Genomic DNA, 23,172 nt, shown 5'->3' with positions numbered 1-23,172 from the left:
TGCTTCTGTTAGGTCCATACCATTTCTGTCCTTTATCGAGCCCATCTTTGCATGAAGTGTTCCCTTCGTATCTCTAATTTTCTTGAAGAGATCTCTAGTCTTTCCCATTCTGTTGTTTTCCTCCATTTCTTTGTATTGATCGCTGAGGAAGGCTTTCTTATCTCTCCTTGCTATTCTTTGGAACTCTGCGTTCAAATGGGTATATCTTTCCTTTTCTCCTTTGCTTTTCCCTTCTCTTCTTTTCACACCTATTTGTAAGGCCTCCCCAGACAGCCATTTTGCTTTTTTGCATTTCTTTTCCATGGGGATGGTCTTGATCCTTGTCTCCTCTACAATGTCACGAACCTCTTTCCATAGTTCATCAGGCACTCTATCTATCAGATCTAGGCCCTTAAATCTATTTCTCACTTCCACTGTGTAATCATAAGGGATTTGATTTAGCTCATACCTGAATGGTCTAGTGGGTTTCCCTACTTTCTTCAATTTAAGTCTGAATTTGGCAATAAGGAGTTCATGATCTGAGCCACAGTCAGTTCCCAGTCTTGTTTTTGCTGACTGTATAGAGCGTCTCCATCTTTGTCTGCAAAGAACATAATCAGTCTGATTTTGGTGTTGACCATCTGGTGATGTCCATGTGTAGAGTCTTTCCTTGTGTTGTTGGAAGAGGGTGTTTGCTATGACCAGTGCATTTTCTTGGCAAGACTCTATTAGTCTTTGCCCTGCTTCATTCCGTATTCCAAGGCCAAATTTGCCTATTACTCCAGGTGTTTCTTGACTTCCTACTTTTGCATTCCAGTCCCCTATAATGAAAAGGACATCTTTTTTGGGTGTTAGTTCTAAAAGGTCTTGTAGGTCTTCATAGAACCATTCAACTTCAGCTTCTTCAGCATTACTGGTTGGGGCATAGACTTGGATTAATGTGATATTGAATGGTTTGCCTTGAAATGAACAGAGATCATTCTGTCATTTTTGAGATTGCATCCAAGTACTGCATTACGGACTCTTTTGTTGACCATGATGGCTACTCCATTTCTTCTGAGGGATTCCTTCCCACAGTAGTAGATATAATGGTCATCTGAGTTAAATTCACCCATTCCAGTCCATTTGAGTTCACTGATTCCTAGAGTGTCGACATTCACTCTTGCCATCTCCTGTTTGACCACTTCCAATTTGCCTTGATTCATGGACCTGACATTCCAGGTTCCTATGCAATATTGCTCTTTATAGCATCAGACCTTGCTTCTATCACCAGTCACATCCACAGCTGGGTATTGTTTTTGCTTTGGCTCCATCCCTTCATTCTTTCTGGAGTAATTTCTCCACTGATCTCCAGTAGCATATTGGGTACCTACTAACCTGGGGAGTTCCTCTTTCAGTATCCTATCATTTTGCCTTTTCATACTCTTCATGGGGTTCTCAGAGCCTACTTTTAAAAAAATAGATTTCAATAGTGGTTCACACTTGACCTTTTATTTCTGTACCCTGACTTACAACTTAATTTTTATGATTACTACTAGAAGTCCCCATGGTATCCTGTGGCCAAATTTTTCCATGGAAACCCTCTAAGGGAAATAAATGGGAATCACCTAGGACTTGTATCGTGCAGAGAGACAAGGGGAGATTTCCCTAGTGCTGCCATGGCAAGAATTTGAAGATCAGGGAGCTGGCTGGACATTAACCCTGCATGAGATGACTTCCTGAGTAGCAGGATTATGCTTTACATAAGCTGTTTCCAAATGCTAATGAATCGGGGAGTACAAAAGACAACAGTCTTGTAATACTGCGTTCTTTCCTCCGTTAGACATCTCACTTTGGGCAGGCTACCAATCACCAAATCAAGACTTGCTTTCATGAAGTACAGGGAGGCAAATGGAGCCTTGTACACGTGCCTTGTGTTCAAATTTTATTTAATATCTTTTGTAGTGCTTATTTGCCATTAGGGAGTAAACCAAAGGAAAAGCAAACTTGAATCAAATCCAGGTTGTCATCACACCCTGCCATAAACCCAGATCACACTTTGCAGTTTAGTCTAGTACAGACCCCCGTACCCCTCCATATTAATACACGGGAAGGAGGTTTTGTGCACCCATTCACTGATTTCAAACACTAACAAGAGGTTTCTTTGAGAACTGCTTCACATAAGCAATGTGTGTTTAATCCTCTGTCCCTCTCAGCATCTCATCTATCATACATGTATGTTTCCCCTGTGCACCATTTGAAGAAATTTATTTAAATGACCTTAACTAAGAATTAAGTTAATTAAGATACTTTCTTTATGGAAACACTGATCAATCACTACCTAGGAGATATTTTCTTAATTTCTCAGATTACCATTTATATTTCTTTGTTACTGCAGTTTCAAATATTCATAGTTTCCTCAACACATGTTCTCATTTTTCCTTCTGTTTCTGTACACTGACACTCTTCCTCTTGAGACAAGATAATTTTTTAATTTTCCTAAGGCACCTATACATTAAATCTCAGTGGGTGAGAGTTGGAAGAAACCTGTCTGAATTCACTGGATGTTCATTCGACTCTAACATTATATTAGTAGAGTCCACTAATTTGCGTATTTTGATGGACATTTTGCTTGATCCATTAGTAGACACATCTGTATCAATATATCACTATATTTCCTAATTGAGCTGCCTTCTCATGACTTCATTAGCCATCTTGCAGTTAATGAAGTCTCAAGTGCATTCTATATGTAATTTGAGGACGCATGTGAAAAGACATCATTACAAAAGAATTTTTCAGATAACTTTCTTGTATTCTGGGTGATGTTCATCTAGAATGTTGCATTTTGTTTGGGGAACCATAAAGGCCTAGTTAAATTGGAGGGAGTCCAGAGAGATAAGCAGTAATGTAATTGAGGGAATGAATCAGAGTTTGAAGGGAAAAATAAAATGAGTTAAGTATGCATAACTTAGCATAAGCAAAGTTTATAAGGCAGGCTTAGTAATAGGTCTTAATGTCGGCACCTCTCCAAGAAATAACTCTATTTAACATCTCAGTAAAATAACATGCTGAAAAACAAGAAAATGAAAATTTGTAATAATGAGTGAGCTAATCAATGAACATTTCAGAACACTTCAGGCAGGAACTTTCAGAGACAGGCTGTGCCCACACAATGCCAAAACAGCTGGTAGGAATGTGAAGAATTCAATCAAATAAGGTATTCGTCATCATCAAACAGTCTCCCACCAGAGTGACTATAATTGGTTTTTAAAAAATACACTTAATTGAATTTAAAATTTTGATTTTGTTCAAATTAATTAAATTTTCAAACAAACAAAATTATAAAGTTGTATTGAATAAAATTTTGAGCTAAGTGTGTGGGAGCTATAAAGATGATTCAGACCCAGCTCTTGATATATGACAAGTAGATGCATTACTTGAATACAAGAGAGAAGTAAAAGTTACTCTCTCCTTCCTCGCAGAACTCTCTCTTCCTAGCTCATACCTCTTGGGAGAGTCCCTCAGTAACCCAAAAGATATCAGGCAGAAAGGTTGATGGAAGACACTGGTATTCTGCCATCCTCCATCAAGATCACAATTCTTTTTTTTGGCTGCAGCATATCTGAATAATGTACATGTGTCAGACACTCCTGTAAGAATGTGAAGATTTTCCCCAATTTACCCCCCATATTTTCTTTTTTGGGGGTGTGAATAACCAAATTTTCTTCATGTCCATGGTATGCATAGAATCATTCAGTAAGCATGAGAATATGGAAATTTTTTCTGGGATCAGCTGCTGCTTCTAAGTTGCATCAGTCGTGTCTGACTCTGTGGACCCCAGAGATGACAGCCCACCAGGCTCCCCTGTCCTGGGATTCTCCAGGCAAGAACACTGGAGTGGGTTGCCATCTCCTTCTCCAATGCATGAACGTGAAAAGTGAAAGTGAAGTCGCTCAGTCGTGTCCAACTCTTCGCGACCCCAGTGGACTGCAGCCTACTAGGCTCCTCCGTCCATGGGATTTCCCAGGCAAGAGTACTTGAGTTGTACCCAATTCCTAGCACTAGCTATAGCCCCACCCCTTTACTCCTATCCAGGAAAGCACATCCAAGGGTAACTCAGAGTGGCACTGTTAGAGGTATCACCTTTTCATCTACCATTTTTAAAATAAACTGTCTGTGAACTTTAGTCCTCTATTGTAGTAACAAGTGATAGCAAAACATTGGTTTGTTTGGATCCTCTAGCTGAGAACTGCTGAGTTAGAGCAAAGATGAAAACGAGGGAGAATCATCTGGGTCATGTGAATACTGCCGTAACAGTGCTGTCTCTTCCCACTGTCCCTGGTGGACACTACATATGTTTTCAATCTCCAGGTATAGATGTTGGAACCGCTTTTCACCACTTCACTTGGTACCCATGGGTTTCTCTTATTCCTGGGAGAGTACCTACAGGGTATGGAGGAGGTTTCTCACCAAATAGCCAGACAATGATGGTTATATAATGGTTAATGTAATATTGTTGTTCAGTTGCTGAGTCATGTCCGACTCTTTGCGACCCCATGGACTGCAGCACACCAGGCTTCCCTGTTATTAATTTTTAATAACAAGTACTTTTTCTTCATTCTTTTTGTTGAAAAGTTTGGGATGGAGGTGCTAAAACCTTCCCCAGTCTTCCTTAGTTCTCCATGTTTTCTTTTTATCCTCTAGGAATTTTTCTTTTTGTTTTTTACTACTCAATATAGTTTGCCCTCATTATTTAACATATGGTGGTTTGAAAAATATTTTTCTTAGAGCTTTTAGACACAGTCATAATGTTTTCTTGATTTGTGCTTCAAACATTCAGAATTCCATTTTCATAAATAACATTAGAAAGATTTTTATCTGTTGCCTTTTGAACAAATATAGGGTGACCATTTCTAATAGTCTAATAAAAAAGTGAAGCTCTGAAAATGAAAACTTTGTAAAATTCCAGAATATCTGTTATTAGCCAATTTATTAAAGGATTCACTGTCAATTAATTCATAACCCTCCATTACCTACTTGCAAATAAATAATGAACTTGGGGACTGAAAATAATTGAAATACCTACATAGGACTTTAGTTGAGTATAAAGTAAATGTGAACTTTTAAGGATCATTACTTTTTATATTTTCTTTTTGATATACTTCACTGCCTAATAATGGAAGCCACGGCATCACTGTCAGCATAAGATAAAACAGGGCAATTATCTATTTCATGTTTCATGGTACATAATGGATAACAGAGTTTCCTTCAAGACCATAGTGAAAAAGGCTTTGGCCAACCACTAAGTTTAATTTGAATTGTTAATACCATATATTAATATTTAGAATCTGACATTTAAAATTCCCAATTTTGTCACAAAGTAGAGCTCTTTACCATTCTGCATAGAAAAATAAATAGGCAATAAATGTATTGTCTTCATTTTTCTTTCATTCTTTTTAACATCATCAAGCTACTCTGAAAATATAAGTGAAGATGTATCCTCCTTGTATTCTCACAACCAAGAAAATTAGTTTATACATTTACATGAATAATTTAACCAAAAGAGCATTAGCCACAGTCCTCTCTTTCTTTCTATTATTTTCTTGGTTGTAAAGTCCTAGTTTGTCTTAATCTTTGTCAGAGAGTTGATTGAGTTAACAAACCAGGTACTGTTGGTAGGAATATTGACTGTTATGCCTGAGATTGGCTAATTGCACTATGTAAAGCCAATACAGTGCATGGCACAGTTGGATTCCCCCAATAATAGAGACAGAGAAATGGATTGGAAGAGGGCTGCCTTGTGTGTATTTGACTCTTTGTTTCGCTTGTACAACTGATTGGAGAGCAGGAAAGGAAGTTAATGAGACCTAGATTTTCTGGAGGTAGACCAGCACAGCCTTTAAAGATAAGCATCAGTTTATGGAGAGACTGAAGTGTAAATATGAGTTTCAGCACAAACATGTCAAAGGATTGTAGGTGCTCCAGTGTTCACCTTTATTTCTAGTGGTTGTAACAAAGATCAGTCTAACTGACAAAAATTAATGGAGCATATCTCTTACTTGCTGGCTTACTGAGAGGACCGTTTAAAGTCCTCAAAGGGATGGACTTTACAATCTCATACATAACATTGCAGAGCTCAGGAGCCATGCAGAGGGAAGTAATCCAGCACCAGGTTGAAACCATGTCAACTTGATGATATTATAATTTATTATGGTTAGCCTTCCCCAGGCCTCTGTGACTCTTCTCCCACAGTCATCTGCTGTCATTGTGAATTCTCCTCTCTGTTTCTCTCTCCTTCTGCCTCTTTCTGTTGTTCTCTATGTCTCACTCATTCACATGCCCATGTGTATGCCCAGTTGCTCAGTCGTGTCCAACTCTTTGTGACCCATGGAATATAGCCTGCCAGGTCCTCTGCCCATGGGATTCCCTGGGCAAGAATACTGGAGTGGGTTGCCATGCCCTCCTCCAGGGGATCTTCCTGACCCAAGGATTGAACTCGCATCTCTCATGTCTTCTGCATTGGCGGGCAAGTTCTTTACCCCCAGCACCACCTGGGAAGCCCTCACATGCCCATACATACACACACACACACACACACACACACATCTATTAAACATTAGCTATGTAATAGACTTTATTTCTGTTCTCAATCTAATGGTTTATTTAACTAATGAATCTGCTTTTATTAAAGATTGTTAGTATATCAATATTAAAGCAGTATTATTTGAGCCAGAAGAATGATAAGGTATACCTGTTTATTCCATTTTCTTCAGAAAACCAATTTTATTACCTCCATATTCTTTGAGCCTATAATAATAATTATAAGGTTAAGAACAGAAATGTATACAGCCAGATACACTTAAGACTAATTTGATGATCACTGAACACTATCAAGTTAATGGATATTAGCCATAACATGCAAATGTATAACTACCTCCTCACTGGTTGTGAAGGCTACTTGTGACAAGTAGTATAAAGTAGTAATATCCATTTAGAATTAGTGTGCTAAGTCGCTTCAGTCATGTCCAACTCTGCAACCCTATGGACTGTAGCCTGCAAGGCTCCTCTGTCCATGGGATTCTCCAGGCAAGAGTACTGGAGTGGATTGCCATGCCCTTCTTCAGGGGATCTTCCAAACCCAGGGACTGAACCTGTGTCTCTTACATCTCCTGCATTGGCAGGCAAAATTAGTAGGAATAGTTAATATTACTAATAAACCTCTCTTCTTTTTATTAAATCTGTTTCTTTTTATTCCCTCTCCTTCCTAGGACAGAGAACAGCTCAGAAAACCAATCCCAGAAACCAAAGCCTTATAATTGGCCTCAAGAGACTTGACATAAGTAGTTATGGCAATAACCCTTGGTGCCCTGATGTTCTTTGCTCATGTAGATTACTAAGGCCGTCAGAAGCATTAATTAATTTTGCCTCATAAGAGTTCAGAGAGGTGCTTAAATAATAATACAGACTCAATCCTTTATCTAGAATCTTTGGGGTACACTTATTTTACAATTTAGAATTTTTAAGATTTTATAAAGGCAATAGCATAAAGATATACTGTCTATTGTGCAACCCCTGAATTGGGATGTGGGCCAGCACCCCTTAATAAAACATCAGTATTTCCACAGCTAAAAGTAGGGGAATTCACTAAATGAAATGCAGAGAGACTGTAAATATCATCATATCAGTTCTGGTTAGGTTTTCCCACCAAATGAGTTAGGAAAAAACCTCACATTTTCAGACATTTTTTGGATGCAGAATTGGAGCCAAAGCATCATGATGCTGTCCCCACTTTAGCCAAAGGGGTAATGAAACAGACTAAAATGAGGAAGTACATACATGTTCTCTGACCTCCTGTGACCTTTCCCTTGAGTTATAGGAATATATGTGCCCCCCTTTGCAACATATACTGTATAGTAACTTTGGGACAAAACATATTTGAGGCTGTATTGTCATAGTGTCATTACAGAAAACTGATCAATTAATTAAATACATAGACTTTGCAAAACAAGGCTTGTGTCTATTTTGGTCAAATTGTTCAAGGAAAAAAAATCTATTTGACTTTACCATATTAATGACAATATTTTTAACACCTACTGAAAGCTATTTTATCTGTACAGTCAGTTCTGCTACAGTGCTTGTTTTGAAAACATTGATTTGTCCCCATGTTACTAGTACATTTGAGAACAATTTGAACGTAAGAGAAATTTCACATTTGCACATGTGCGATTCCATCTGTTAAAAATACTAGGTGCATGCAGGAGACCACATACAGCAGATAGAGCCATGGACGAATATACAAAACATGCACATGCTTACATCTGAAACATCTACCGGCTACCTTAGTTCACCGTGTGTGTTAGAAGCCTTACCCACCCACATCTAATGTTAGAACTCCCTGTCTGATTCAGATAGCCCTCCTTCCACCACTTCACAATAACTCATAAGCTGCGGTCCTTCTGACACCCACTTTCACAAGCACCCTTCAGATACTGTGCCCAAACACCATTTTTCCCATAAGACCCTTACCCGTGCATGATTCTGTCATAGTGCAGTGAATTTTCAAAATGCAGTCATCACCGTATAACTGAATGGACTGTATGTGTTAATGAAATGAAAGGGATAAAACACCCTGATGGATATCTTGAGCAGTCCTTGCACAGTGTTTCTGGGAAGATATATTCTAATTTCTGGTGCAAAGTTTCTCTAACACATGATCCAGAAGGTTTATTTGCAGAAAACGAGGGGGGAAAAAGTCTATGCATGACAACTTTCTTCTCCCACTTACCTTTTGGTGACAGACAGCGTTGCTTCTGAAGGCTTATACTTCTGTTAATAGCTCTGCCGTGCCTAAAATGCCTTGAATACAGAGTTTGGAGGAATCCCACCCCTACCCCTACCCGCCCCTGAGAGATTTTCTTTCCAAGTTATTTTAGGACCTTAAACCTGAAACTGGCTCCTATCCAAGAATATTATGTGAATTAGACCTTTCTATCTGAAAACTTAATTTACTCTCAGAAAGCTTTGTATGTCTGGATACCCATATTTGCATAATCGCTACTCCCCCCTCTCCCTTGCATCTCTCTTTCAGGCACAGAAACATATGGTTGCCAGATACATTTGGAAGTGAGTGACTCTTAACCCCTTGGAATTGGTGTTCTAGAGCTCATGACACTGAACCCTAATGTATTTTTTATTAGTGTTTAATGTTGAGAAATCCCATTTCGTGGAGCCCAAGGATTAAATTACTTCATTTGGGAGGGAATGAGTGTATTCCCCACATCTTTTTCCTGAAGTGAAAAAAAGAATGAGGCTGAGATGATTTGTATTTCTTAAAGGCTTAAGGTCCGGATATATTCTACTCAGTCCAATATCGTGAAAGACTTTAAAGATGGTATGAACAACTAGGGAAACCTCAGCATATTCAAAATGTAGGAACAACAGTACGTAATAAAATAGATATAAATAAGAACATATGTATATATAGTCAAAATATATGTTTTCAATACATATAAGCATATATAATAAAAACAACTATACAAAGCAGTCCTACCTGAGGCAGAAATGACAGAATATGTTATAATAATAGCAGGATTCTACTTTTCAGTGAAGTAGAATTTTTTTTTATCATTTTTTCATGATTAAAAACGAGTCAGAAAGATTTGGGGGAAATCCAGCATGCAGTAAATCCAGACGATAATGAGCGATCCTTTCTTTCAAGCAATTGTACTGAATAGAAACTTTCTTTCTTTGACCAACTGTATTGACAGAAACACCTACTACTCATTAGGCTAGCAGATCTCACACATGTTGCTTGGAAGTTGTTCAGAACACATGACCCAAAATTGATTCCTTTTCTTCTTCTAACTGCGGACTCCCACCTTTGGCTTCTCTTCGTTGCATCATTAAGTTCATGTATTCAGATGACAGATCTGTCCAGTGTGCCCCTGCTGCCCTTTGCATATCCTGGAGGACATGATTTTAAGCTCCCTCTTCCAGGTATCATTGTCCTTCCCCATGGTTTTGGGAGAGATTTCACTGAGACTTCCAAGGAGGAAGCCTACTGCTCTGTGAACTAAGTAGATATCCAGTGGCTACATCAGAATGAAAGAGCCAAGGGCACATTTAGGGTGGTTCTGTAGGTCTCACAGACCATTGAAACACTCTTCTATCAATCAAAGTTTTCAGGGATCTTACTCTGTACTCACTGTGCTCAATGTTACCGTGGCATTCAAGAAAGGTAGAAGGTGATTTGCTCTAAGAAACGTGTGGCCTAACTGGGGACATAGGACAAAAACATGGAGTATTAAGAGACTGCTATAACATTGCAAACTCAGAGGCCAAATTTATGATAAAAATATTAAGTGCTGAAGTTACAGAAGAGACTCATTTATTTTATAGAATAGTATAATGGAAAGAGTTCTAGGCTAGGAATCAACAGACCCAGGCAGGCAAATTCATACAAGTTGAATGACTGAACAAATCACTTCACCTCTGAGACTTGGGTTCCTTGGCTGTAAAATGGAGAGGGAATGAGGGAGGGCTGAACTAGATGATTCCTATGGTCAATTCCAGCTCATCTGTTTTTTTTTGGGGGGAGGGAGGGTGCCCATGGTGCATGGTTTGCAAAATCTTAGTTCCTCAACCAGGGATTGAATCCAGGTATTTAACAGTGAAAGGGCTGAGTCCTAATGAGTGGAATGCAAAGGAATTCTCCAATCTTAAAGTTTTATACTCCTGTTACATTCAATAAAGTCACTGACATACTATGTCCAAGCACATGTTACATGAATTAAATGTAATTACTAGGTAAAAGGATTATTGTCTGCATTTGACAAATGAGGGGGTAAAGTTCCCAAGTGGTAGAAGAACTCAAACCCCTGAATTCAGTGCCCTTTCCACTATACTGTGCTGCACTTCATTACACCACTCTGCCTTCCTGTGTACACAAAGGGGATATCTACCACAGGAACAGTGCATGCTAAGTCATTTCAGTAGTGTCCAACTCTTAGCGACCCTACAGACTGTGGCCTGCCAGGCTCCTCTGTCCATGGGATTCTGCAGGCAAGAATGCTGGAGTGGGTTCCATGCCCTCCTCCACGGGATCTTACCAACCCAGAGATGGAATTTGCATCTCTTATGTATCCTGCATTCTTGACCACTAGTGCCACCTGGGAAGCCCAGAAGAAGGGAGCTGACCTAGACGCAAATAACTGCAGGGCAGGTGGTATGTCATAAGTGAAGAATTCAGAAAATGTGGAGGAATTGTTGTCTCTACATCTTAAGAAAGTGAAGAAAACTTGTATTACAGAGAGCTGCAGGAGAGTGAATGGAGCTTTGGCCAGAGTGAGGTGATGTGGGTTCTAATCTTAGCCATGCCACTAACTTGCCAAGGGTCCCTAGACAAACAATTCTCTGGGCATCAGTTTTCTCATCTACAAAATTAGAGAATCTCCAGGTGTTTTGGATCCCAGCATTCAATCCTTCATTCAGCCCCAAGGATGGAAAGCAGGCTTCTTGTTAAGGTCATGAGTATGAATCCAGAGGTTTAAAAAAATTAATGGGATGTTAAGTACTTTTGATGATTTTTTTTTTAGTGGATATGGGATTTGGACTGGGTCTAGAGTAAAGGGAGTGATTTAGAAAATTCATGAAGCATTTTAGTTCCTTTTAAATATACAAGGGTAGCTGACTTTCTACAAGAATGCTTCATGTAAAATGAATGATCACCACTCCCTATCCAATATACAATTGGATACAATTCCCTATATACAATTCCCTATATACAATTCCATTTTTCATATAGCAAGTTTATTTAAAGGGAGAACCACCTGTAGTAGAAAACACTGCCGAAAATCTGTCATGCTCTTGAGGCGCTAGTATCATTTTAAAGTATGAAAATGAAAAAAAAATAAATAAAGTATGAAAATGATGCCAGTGTCTTCACAGTTCAAGTCTGAGGTGGAAGGATTGAAGAAAGTGATTTTTCCCCCCTCTGATCAACCACTGCAAAGTGAGTCTCAGCACAAACCAGCTGAGTCCTTTGCTAGACATGGAAAGCCTCTGGCATTTTTCTGCTTTTCAAGTCTCAGTCATTTGGGAGGTGGGACAAAGCCATGCTGTCTACAAAGTTTATCGGCAACATGCTGGTGTTACAAGAAATTGCTTGACATCTATTATGTTTTTCCCGTGAAAGAGATGTGGCTATCAACTACAATAGTGATTTCTTTTCAAAGGGTTTAATTGGGGTATTTCGCATGGGCCAAATTCTAACTTACTGTATATGTCTGCCTGCCAGGAAAATGGCAGAAAAATACCAAACAATAATAATAAAGAAGGTCTGAGGACCGCTGTCCCAGGATGCCTCCTCTGCAAACAGGCATAAAAAAATAGTTTCCTTGCTGTCTCAGCTGCAGCTAATATCGCTGAGCTTCTAGAAAGGTGTGGCAAAGAGGGGAGAGGTATGGACTGTGTTTTGCACAGCCGTAGAAATGTCTAACACCCTGAACAAACTCCTTCTAGCCTCCCTTTTATAAGAAGCACTGAGTTGGGGAGAAGGGGAACTGGCCAAGATATTACTCCCCCGCAGTTGAGTTACACACTTCTGAGCTGTTTTTCTGAAGTTTGGTTTTGCTCCCATGCAGGCAGGCTAGCATCCTTTCCTGAGGAAAGCCAGAAGGTGGCCTTATACTTTTAAGTGTCGACTGATTTTCCTTGCAACAAATTTGTGCCTTTCACTGGTATTTTCCAAAGTGAGACTTTTGCAAGTGATGGAAATCGGCTCACTTCTGTTCTGTAACTCAGTGTCTCGTTGATAATTTATTTGTTCAGTAGCAGAAACTCTGACAAATTGTGTGAGGCGGCCTCGTTTACTTTAGAGCTGCTATAGCCCTGATGAATTTACATGTAAATGCGACTGTGAATGTCTTACATTTCAGAAGCTCACTGCACGTGTTTTTGTACGTTAAGTGACATTTTTACAGAGAAACTGAACTTCCAACTCTCCCGCCCACCCCCACCCCATCCCACGGGTTATGTTATTGGGAAATCCTCAGAAGTCTGACGTGCTGTGTTTTCCTGACTGCCTAGTGAGAGAGTCAGTCTCTATTTTGTGTTTTTCTTCTCTCCTCTTTAGACATGCAGAGCAGCCCACACAACCAGTTCACCTTCAGACCCCTCCCGCCGCCGCCGCCGCCTCCGCACGCCTGCACCTGTGCCAGGAAGCCACCCCCAGCGGCTGACTCTCTTCAGAGGAGATCAATGACTACCCGCAGCCAGCCCAGCCCAGCCGCTCCAGCTCCCCCAACCAGTACCCAGGATTCGGTTCATCTGCATAACAGCTGGGTCTTGAATAGCAACATACCATTGGAGACCAGGTACTTGAGCTATGATTGATCCCACTAAACTTAAACATTGGCACAGGATGATTCCACTGAGGGCAAAAACACATCGTAGACAGCTGCAGAGATGCACAAATACATAGATACGCACCCAGACGCCTGGGCAAAAAGGCAGACCCCCTCCACAAGCCTGGAGACACACGCAGGCACACCCATCTAGATCCAGGCACACCCATAGACACAGACCAAACAAAGCAGATGCCCCTGTGAAGAGGAAACCATAGATGCATAAACACCCCATAGGCAGACACCCACAAGAGCATATGAAACCAAGCAATTACCTAAATTGTCATTGTATCCTCAAGAGTTGTCCCTTGTTTTAAGATCCTGCAATATTACAGGGAAATCCAAGTAAAATTGGAGGAAAAGCAATAGTTCATATTTTATTTAAAATCTTTTTGACTAAGTTGCCTTCAAACATTTTGAAAATGGATTTGTTCCATCAGAAGTCCATATGTGTAATTTTCAAAACTTGATTCTGCCATTAGGGTGGAGTTTGATCTTTTGATCAAAAATTTGCCTCTGTGTTTCTGTTGCTTGATATATTTAAGTTTCCAAATTCCTCCTCAAATCTTTGTCAGGTGATTAAAGTTCTACTCCTCCATAGTTCTAGATGCCTTGATCATAATAGATTTCAGCACTCGATGTGATTAACTGAGAAATTATTCATTATTTCTAGGTACTCTATCTTAAGCCAGAAATTACAACTTTCTATTGTTGTAGAAAAATATTGCCTAATAAGGCATAGTATTCTGTTGTCAAACTCAAGGACTTCCCTTTGTCTTATGTGTCTTATTTAGGTCTACCAGCAAAGCTTTTTCTAAACACACTTGCATGTAAACACTGGGTATAAGGTGTTAATTGACAAGCAATGTCTGGTGTCACCTCTGATCAACTTCTATCCCAATAATCTGAGAATTGGAATGGAAAGGGGAGGACTAATAAACTCACATTTTAAAATTATTGTTTCTCCTTAGCAGCATATTAACTTAAATGCCAGCCAGAGCATCAGAAATATGCCACCAACAACAACCTGAAAACACTATGGCCCACATCCAGGAAACTCTATATCATCCATCACTAACTAGATTAAATAGCTTCAAAAAGTGATATTACTGATCTCTTCCAAGAGATAATATAGCAGTAAGCACCTGGGGGTACTAGTGAGTGGGTTTGTATAGCGTAGCATTTCTTTTTCTTTTTTTTTAAAGGGAGGAAGTGAATTAAGTGAGAAAAGCAGAGAACAATGTTTATCTTCAAGGAGTTTTCACTAATGGTGGTGATTTACTCACTCTTTTAATTCCTTTGCAGGGCTTAGCGATAGCTAAGAAAGCAGTGGGCCCATTTGGTTAACTAGCAGTCTTGATAAGCAAACATACTTCTTTCATCTAAGAAGCCAAATAACAGGAAATCTGGAAGGAGGGTGGGGAATGGGCTCAGGCAAATGGAGAGAGAAAACTAATCTTGTTTGAAATGTACATCTAGGCATGTTTGTACAAACTGCACCCACGGACCTTCTGTATCTATGCAAGGAATGTATTAATTGGTCTCAGTTCCATAAGACGCAGAGAAGAACATAAGTTTTCATACGAGAATGAGCAGAGAGAGTACCTTTTTTGTGCATTTGAAAATATATTCAGCATCACAAAGATGAATTTTTAAAAACCTAGAAACCCTATCAGCTTGATCAGCTAGGATTTTCCAAATATATCCTTTATAATGTTCATTTCACATGCAGTCAATAGAAGGTAACTCTGCGAGTGCCCTGGTACTTAATTAAGAGCTGTATGACAGCTCTCTGAGCCTCAGCTTCCACATCTGTAAACATGAATATAAAAATGCCCATCTCAACAGATTGTTAGGAGGATCAAGCCAGTGTAACAGAGTGTGCATTGTGAAGCATTATAGAATTCAAAGGTAATATTGCCATCCCTATTGTGTGGTTACCTGCCTCTCCCTAAATATCTCCAGAATAAGACATTAGCTCATTCCTCAGGCATTCCATTTCATGTCAGACAACTACTGGAAGATTCTTAATGAACACAAATCTCCCACCCCTTAACTCTACCCATTCCTTCCAGACCTAGTTCTGGGATCTCACAAAATAAATAAAACCCCTCTCACATCTAACAGCCCTTCACTGATCCTGAGTCTTCTCTACATAGAGCTAAATGTTTCCCCCATCCCTCCACCTGCTCCTCACATTAACTGATTTCAAATCCTCCATCCTGGCTCTTTGATTGAAAGGAGCAGTGGTTATTCAAACTGCCTCAAACAATTGAGAATATCTTTCTAAGACTATTGCCAGGAAATACTGGTCAATACACAAGGAAGGGTAAGGCCTATAGATCTCTGGCACTAATATGACTCGGCAATTCTCTGTAGTGTTGCCACTCTTTATCTTTTTCTTTGTCCAGTAGCTTATTGTCAGCTCAGTATTTCTTTGGTCTACCACATAGTTTCTACTTTCTCATAGCCAAGTCAGGTTTTCATCACACCACGTGACTCCAAGTGTACCTCCCAGCACCTTGCACTTTCTCCCTTCAGTGCCTATTCCATTGCTACCTGCCTAATTCTCCTGCTAGCCTTAGGTTTAAAAACCTAAGAGAGGGACTTTCCTGGTGGTCCAGTGGCTAAGACTCCAGGCTCTCAATGCAAGGGGCCTGGGGTTCCACCCCTGGTCTGGGAGCTAGATTCCGATATGCTGCAGCTGAGATCAAAGATCCCATGTGTCCCAACTAAGACCTGGCACAGCCAAATACATAAGTACTTTTTAAAATATATTTAGAAAAACCAAGAAGAGTGCATTTGATTAGCCCAATTCATCCCTTTTGTACCAGGCAGTGTTTATGTTTCTTGGCAAGCCCTGTCAGTTATTCTTTCAGTCAGCTGAGGCTGAGGGGAGAGGAAGGTCATATGATTAAAAAAGCAATAGCCTGGACACCTATGGATGTCATTGAGCACAGGCTGGGAGCAGATCCGATGTATGGTAGATGGAACGCTCAGCAGACAAGCAATTTGATTGACTCATTCAGGAATTTGCATTATGGCAAATAATCAGTTGTCTCCCCTATTCTAAGTAAATATTGGGTTCCATAACATCTTATGGAAAAAACCCAAATGAACGTTTTGTCCAACCCAGTATTTCTCTTAATGTTCTTTAAACCAATGTCTGCATTTTTAGTGAACACATAACACTACTGATACACACCAAAAACACTATTTAACTCAACTCAGAACTTTTAAACGAGTTCTAAGGCTAAGCCACATTTCATTTATTTTATAATTATTACATAGTTGGTAGGTTTTGTAAATTGTGTGTTTGGGATGGAAAGGATATAGATGGAAAATAGGTTTAGAGCTTCGATTTAGCCTAATTGGATTTCATCTTGTTAACCCGTGGAGATGTAGCTGAATTCTAATTCTGCCATAGAAAGTATTTGCGCTGTACTACATTCATTACTGTGTCATTTGTAGGTTTGTTAGATATGCCTTGCTCTTTTTAAAAAAAAAAATTATTTTGTATAAGGGCTTCCCAGGTGGTACTAGTTGTAAAGAATCAGACTGCCAATGCCGGAGACGTGGGTTGGTTCCATCCCTGGGTTGCAAAGATGCCCTGAAGGAGGGCACGGCAACCAACTCCAGTATTCTTGCCTGGAGAATCCCATGGACAGAGGAGCGTGGTGGGCTACAGTCCATGGGGTCACATAGAGTCAGACACAACTGAAGTGACCTAGCATGTACCCATAGCCAATTAACAATGCTGTGATAGTTTCAGGTGAACAGTGAAGGGACCCAGCCATACATATACCTGTATCCATTCTCCCCTAAACGCCCCTCCCATCCAGGCTGCCACATAACATTGAGCAGAGTTCCATGTGCTAGGCAGGAGGTCTTTGTTGGCTATCCATTTCAAATATAGTAGTGTGTACATTTCCACCCCAAACTCCCTTACCATCCCTTCCCTCTATCCTTCTCTGGCAACCATAAGTTTGTTCTCTAAGTCTGTGAGTCTCTTTCTGTTTCGTAAGTTCATTTGTTTCATTTCTTCTAAACTTTCACAAATAATTGTGATGTCATACAATATTTTGCCTTCTCTTTCTGACTTACTTCACTCATATGACTGTAAATCATTAATAAAAATGTTATATAGGACAAGATCAAGGTCAGAGCTCAGTGGCATGCCACTGGAAATCTCCCTGCAGGTTGACATTTATCCATCAGGCAGCATTCTACATTTCTCTATCTTGTTCACAGACATATCATGAAAGACCTTGTCAAATGCCTTGCTGATACCCAGATACAGAGTGCTTACATTTTTACTCATCTGCCAAGCCAGTAATCATAATCAAAAATAGAAATGAAATGAGGTTTGTCTAACATGACTTGTTCTTAAAGAATTTATGCTGCCTTCTGATGGTTACTACTTTTTTGAAGTGCTTACAAATCCTCTTTTTAATAACCTGTTTCAGGATTTTGCACTCAATCAGTATGATGTCCCTTGTCTAACCTAAGGAGCCCATGTGCTTTGTGTCCCTTTTCAAAACCAAAGCTCATATTAGGGTCTCCAGTCTTCTGACACATGTCACCCATACCACAATCCCAAAACGTTAACAACTATGACTAGGCCATCTAACCACAGGACCTCTCACCACTCTGGAATGTAATTTCAATTCATTTAGAACAGTTGAGTGCCTTCTTATGGGCACCTTGCCTATATTAGGCTTCAATTTATGGCTACGATATTGATTACCCTTTTAGGTTGAGTGAAAGTGAAAGTCGCTTAGTCGTGTCCAACTCTTTGCGACCTCATGGACTATACAGTCCATGGAATTCTCCAGGCCAGAATACTGGAATGGGTAGCCTTTCCCTTCTCCAGGGGATCTTACCAACCCAGGGGTTGAACTCAGATCTCCCACATTGTATGCGGATTCTTTACCAGCTGAGCCACCAGGGAAACCCAAGAATACTGGAGTACGTAGCCTATCCCTTCTCCAGTGGATCTTCCCTTCTCAGGAATCAGACTGGGATTTCCTGCATTGCAGGCAGATTCTTTACCAGCTGAGCTATGAGGGAAGCTCCCTTTTTAGGTTAGAATCATTCTTTTTCACAAAAAAAGATACGATCACTCATTTGATACCATTCCATGAGTTGCATGTCTAGCCTATCCTTGCTCTTCTTGTTCTAAACATATTTTTTTTTAAAGATTATTCTGTTACCTTTGGCAGGTTTTTTCAACCTTTAGGGTCATTTCAGGTGTGATTCTTTTTGGCATTTTTTAACCACGCCTTCTTATATTTATTTAGCCTTGATTTTCATCCCTTCTTTTCAATACATGTTCTTTAGAAATATAGGTGGGAGAGCACCCAGTCGAGGCACCCTGATTTCAATAGCCAGCAGATCTCCCCAGCTCTTTATTCATCTTTTTTTCACTGTCTCCGGGCATGGACTCATACCTACTTCACTGTAGAAAACCACTTTCCTGAAGTCTAGGATTTTGCTTTATAGAGTACTTATGGACTTTCAGATAAAATGGTTGCTTTCCCTAAAAGTTTCTGTCACCTTCAGTTCACCAATTTTTCTTTTCTAGTCAGTGAGAGAAGCAATTCTCCTTATCATTTTCTCTACCTTCTGGGAGGTGGAGTTGTCAACAGTGGAGGTTGAAAACTTGTCAGATATTGGCCTTTAGTTAAATGATATGTCTAGCTGGTTGCTATGGAGCTGAAATCACTCGTGTTTACTACATTTGCTCTTAGAACAATTTTGGAGTCATGTTGGAGCATCTATTTCTTCCATCTGGCCAAGTGGCTTACTGTAGACTCCCTAAACCAGTCACCAAAATGAATCTTGCTGAAAGATTTTGCCATGATATTCAATACTAGGGAGAACTTGGAATTGATATTAACATAACCACTCCAACTCACAATGACAAATCAGAATTGTGTGGAGGAGTCAGGCCTAGCCAGAAGAATGGATACCAACTATCCTCATTGATTTTTAGCATATTCTGACAGATGGCTGTAGCTTGTTATGTGGCTAACCGCCCTTGCTGGCTTTAGGCCAGTGTGACAACTCAGGGGAGCCAAAAGGTTATTTTTACAAAAGAAGAGCCAGTGCCATTGGCGGAGGAAATGTTGACAAGGAATGGAAAGAGAAAAGAAATTTACATGACCAATGCTTGTTAGCAGACTTACAGAGCTAGTGTCTCTCTTGGGGAAATAATCATTTGGAAGAATCATTCATTAGTGGTGATGGCCGTGATTTAAATATCTATGGGATAGCACTCTTTAAATATTAACCCATAAATGTAAGGTTTCTAGTGGTAGTTAACTTTCTTTATTTTATAGTACCATTAAAATCTACCTAACATTTAGAAGTAGTTACCCCCCCCACCTTAGGACATTCGCTCTGGAAAAATAGATTCAGAGACCTTTTTTTTTTTTTCCTTTAATAATGACTAGAGAAAAAAAAAAAAGCTCAGAATGTACATATTCAGTGCTTAGATCCAACAATATTGCGTGCTTTAATCCTTTAACAGCACTGGGGTTAGCAAAATTTATCTTCAGCCACAGATTTAAAGATTCTTTTTAAGACAGGAAAAGACTCGTGGAAACTAATCTATGACCTATAAATCCTGTTTATTACAGATGAACAGGAGTCAACCAAGCTTTTCAGCCTACACCAAATGATGGATGTGGAAGATGCTAAATTTACATGAATGAAAACTCTGTAGCCGTTAAAATATATTTACATATTGAGAATAAAAAATATATCTATAGTAGTCTATTGTGCTTGGGCAGTGAAGAGCAGTATTTTGGAGATTATTGTGATACAGTCTCTAGTCACTTTGGTGGTGGTATTACTTTTAAAAATGCTTTTGAATTGACTATTTATGGTTTCAATTCAAAATTAAAACCACAGGCAAACATGTGTTTCGTTTTATAAAGAAAGGAAATTTCACCATAGGTGAGATGAAACCTGGTTTTAATATGGAGATTTATTTAGTAGTCCAAATGTGAACATAAACAGATGTTTTTAGGGAATTTTGACATAATGAATTGATTGGGGAAATATATAACTATAGCAAACAAAAAATACATTTTAGAGGCATCTCTGTACTAACCTTTCTGCCCTCCCTCATCATTCATATATACTTCCCTATCCTGGGTTATATATTTAAAACAGAAATATCTGGTTTTGATCCAGAAAGGAGCTAGTTCTTAACAACTCATTGATTACAAAGTTACTTATCCAGTTAATCATAATAATTATTTTCATTACCATGTCGAGTTAATAGACGCTTGTCCCTTACTCAGTTCAGGACAGTTCAGTCACTCAGTCGTGTCCGACTGTCTGCGACCCCATGAATCGCAGCACGCCAGGCCTCCCTGTCCATCACCAACACCCGGAGTTCACCCAGACTCACGTCCATCGAGTTGGTGATGCCATCCAGCCATCTCATCCTCTGTCATCCCCTTCTCCTCCTGCCCCCAATCCCTCCCAGCATCAGAGTCTTTTCCAATGAGTCAACTCTTCACATGAGGTGGCCAAAGTACTGGAGTTTCAGCTTTAGCATCATTCCTTCTGAAGAAATCCCAGGGCTGATCTCCTTCAGAATGGACTGGTTGGATCTCCTTGCAGTCCAAGGGACTTGCAAGAGTCTTCTCCAACACCACAATTCAAAAGCATCAATTCTTCGGTGCTCAGCCTTCTTCACAGTCCAACTCTCACATCCACCCATGACCACAGGAAAAACCATAGCCTTGACTAGACGAATCTTTGTTGGCAAAGTAATGTCTCTGCTTTTGAATATGCTATCTAGGTTGGTCATAACTTTCCTTCCAAGGAGTAAGCATCTTTTAATTTCATGGCTGCAGTCACCATCTGCAGTGATTTTGGAGCCCAGAAAAATAAAGTCAGCCACTGTTCCCACTGTTTCCCCATCTATTTGCCATGAGTGATGGGACCAGGTACCATGATCCTAGTTTTCTGAATGTTGAGCTTTAAGCCAACTTTTTCACTCTCCTCTTTCACTTTCATCAAGAGGCTTTTGAGTTCCTCTTCACTTTCTGCCATAAGGGTGGTGTCATCTGCATATCTGAGGTTATTGTTATTTCTCCCGGCAATCTTAATTCCAACTTGTGCTTCTTCCAGTCCAGCATTTCTCATGACGTACTCTGCATAGAAGTTAAATAAGCCGGGTGACAATATACAGCCTTGACGTACTCCTTTTCCTATTTGGAACCAGTCTGTTGTTCCATGTCCAGTTCTAACTGTTGCTTCCTGACCTGCATACAGATTTCTCAAGCGGCAGATCAAGTGGTCTGGTATTCCCATCTCTTTCAGAATTGTCCACAGTTTATTGTGATCCACACAGTCAAAGGCTTTGGCATAGTCAATAAAGCAGAAATAGATGTTTTTCTGGAACTCTCTTGCTTTTTTGATGATCCAGCGGATGTTGGCAATTTGATCTCTGGTTCCTCTGCCCTTTCTAAGACCAGCTTGAACATCTGGAAGTTCACAGTTCATGTATTGCTGAAGCCTGGCTTGGAGAATTTTGAGCATTACTTTACTAGCCTGTGAGATGATTGCAATTGTGCAGTAGTTTGAGCATTCTTTGGCATTGCCTTTCTTTGGGATTGGAATGAAAACTGACCTTTTCCAGTCCTGTGGCCACTGCTGACTTTTCCAAATTTGCTGGCATATTGAGTGCAGCACTTTCACAGCATCATCTTTCAGGATTTGTCCCTTATATTTTACTAAAATTATGAAATATATTTGAGGTAGCAAAAAATTATTTTCCTGTCAACAGTTCTTATTTTTTACAGAGAGGTGCATGTGTGTGTGTGTGTGTATCAAAGATGTTCTGTTAAACATTTCCCTTTGGGAAAATCCAGCTGCTTCTTTATTAATTCCACAAGACAAAAAGTTTGTAGCTTTAAAACCAAAAGATAAGATCAGGTTAAGTCCTAAGGTCTTTGAAATGTCTCAGCAAGAATGGTGAAAATGTAGTACTGAGGATTCCATTTAAAGAAGAGGAAAGCTCAAAAAGAATTGCCCCCTTTGGCAAACAAATAAGCAAATAAACAATAACATCTGCTTTGCCATTTTGTTAATTTTTTGGTGTGATATCTGAGGGTATAAGAATGTGTACAATGTGAATATTTTAAATGAAAAACAGTTCATTGCAAACACTATGATGAATTAATTCTAACATAGATAAGTTTTAAGAAGTTTTGAGAAATATTTATTGAGTGTCTACCATGTACCATCCACTATTCTAGTTGCTGGGGCTACATCAAAGAAAAAATCAGACAAAATCTCTGTCTTCATGAAGCTGACATTCTAGTGAGGGGAGAGCCTTTACCCTAAAATATTAATTATATTGAAGCTACTAATATTGTATAAATTGTGGACAGGGGACCAAGATACCTCTTAAAAGTCTTCCTTTACTTGCCTTCACTTCCCTACAACAGCTTTCATAGTATTTCCCCTTATCTGTGGTCTCATAACACCCTGTTCGTTTGTCTGTGGAGATCTTCCTCCATTGTACATTTGCCCTGGAGATACTTTATTTACTTGTCTTTATTCCCTGTTGCATCTCGAGTAAAGGACTGTGCCTTTTTTTTCACTTTGACTCCTTCGTTCTTGGTTTATATAGTTCAACAAAATTTTTGTAGGGTATATGGACAGACTGATAGAGAAACTGAGCAAGAAACTCCAGATGGAGTAGGTTTCTGAAATCAGAAACAGTAGTTTGTAGAAGCCAACAGTGAGTTTTATTTTGGAAACGTGTATGCAGGACATCCAGTTTGAG

At 39.6% G+C, this 23,172-nt stretch overlaps 1 protein-coding gene across 1 annotated transcript in view; it reads left to right on the top strand.

Annotated features, from left to right (window-relative positions):
• Positions 1-23,172, top strand: part of TENM1 (teneurin transmembrane protein 1) — a 670,347-nt gene that overhangs the window by 240,201 nt on the left and 406,974 nt on the right. Inside the window, exon 5 of the mRNA XM_055565537.1 lies at positions 13,091-13,331. Within this exon, the coding sequence (XP_055421512.1) occupies positions 13,091-13,331 (241 nt within the window). The remainder of the gene's footprint in view (positions 1-13,090; positions 13,332-23,172) is intronic.

Source organism: Bubalus kerabau, chromosome X (genome assembly GCF_029407905.1).
Source record: "Bubalus kerabau isolate K-KA32 ecotype Philippines breed swamp buffalo chromosome X, PCC_UOA_SB_1v2, whole genome shotgun sequence".
Classification (NCBI taxonomy): Eukaryota; Metazoa; Chordata; class Mammalia; order Artiodactyla; family Bovidae; genus Bubalus; species Bubalus kerabau.
Note: the sequence above shows the minus strand (reverse complement) of the source record. Positions and strands in the feature narration are given on the sequence as shown.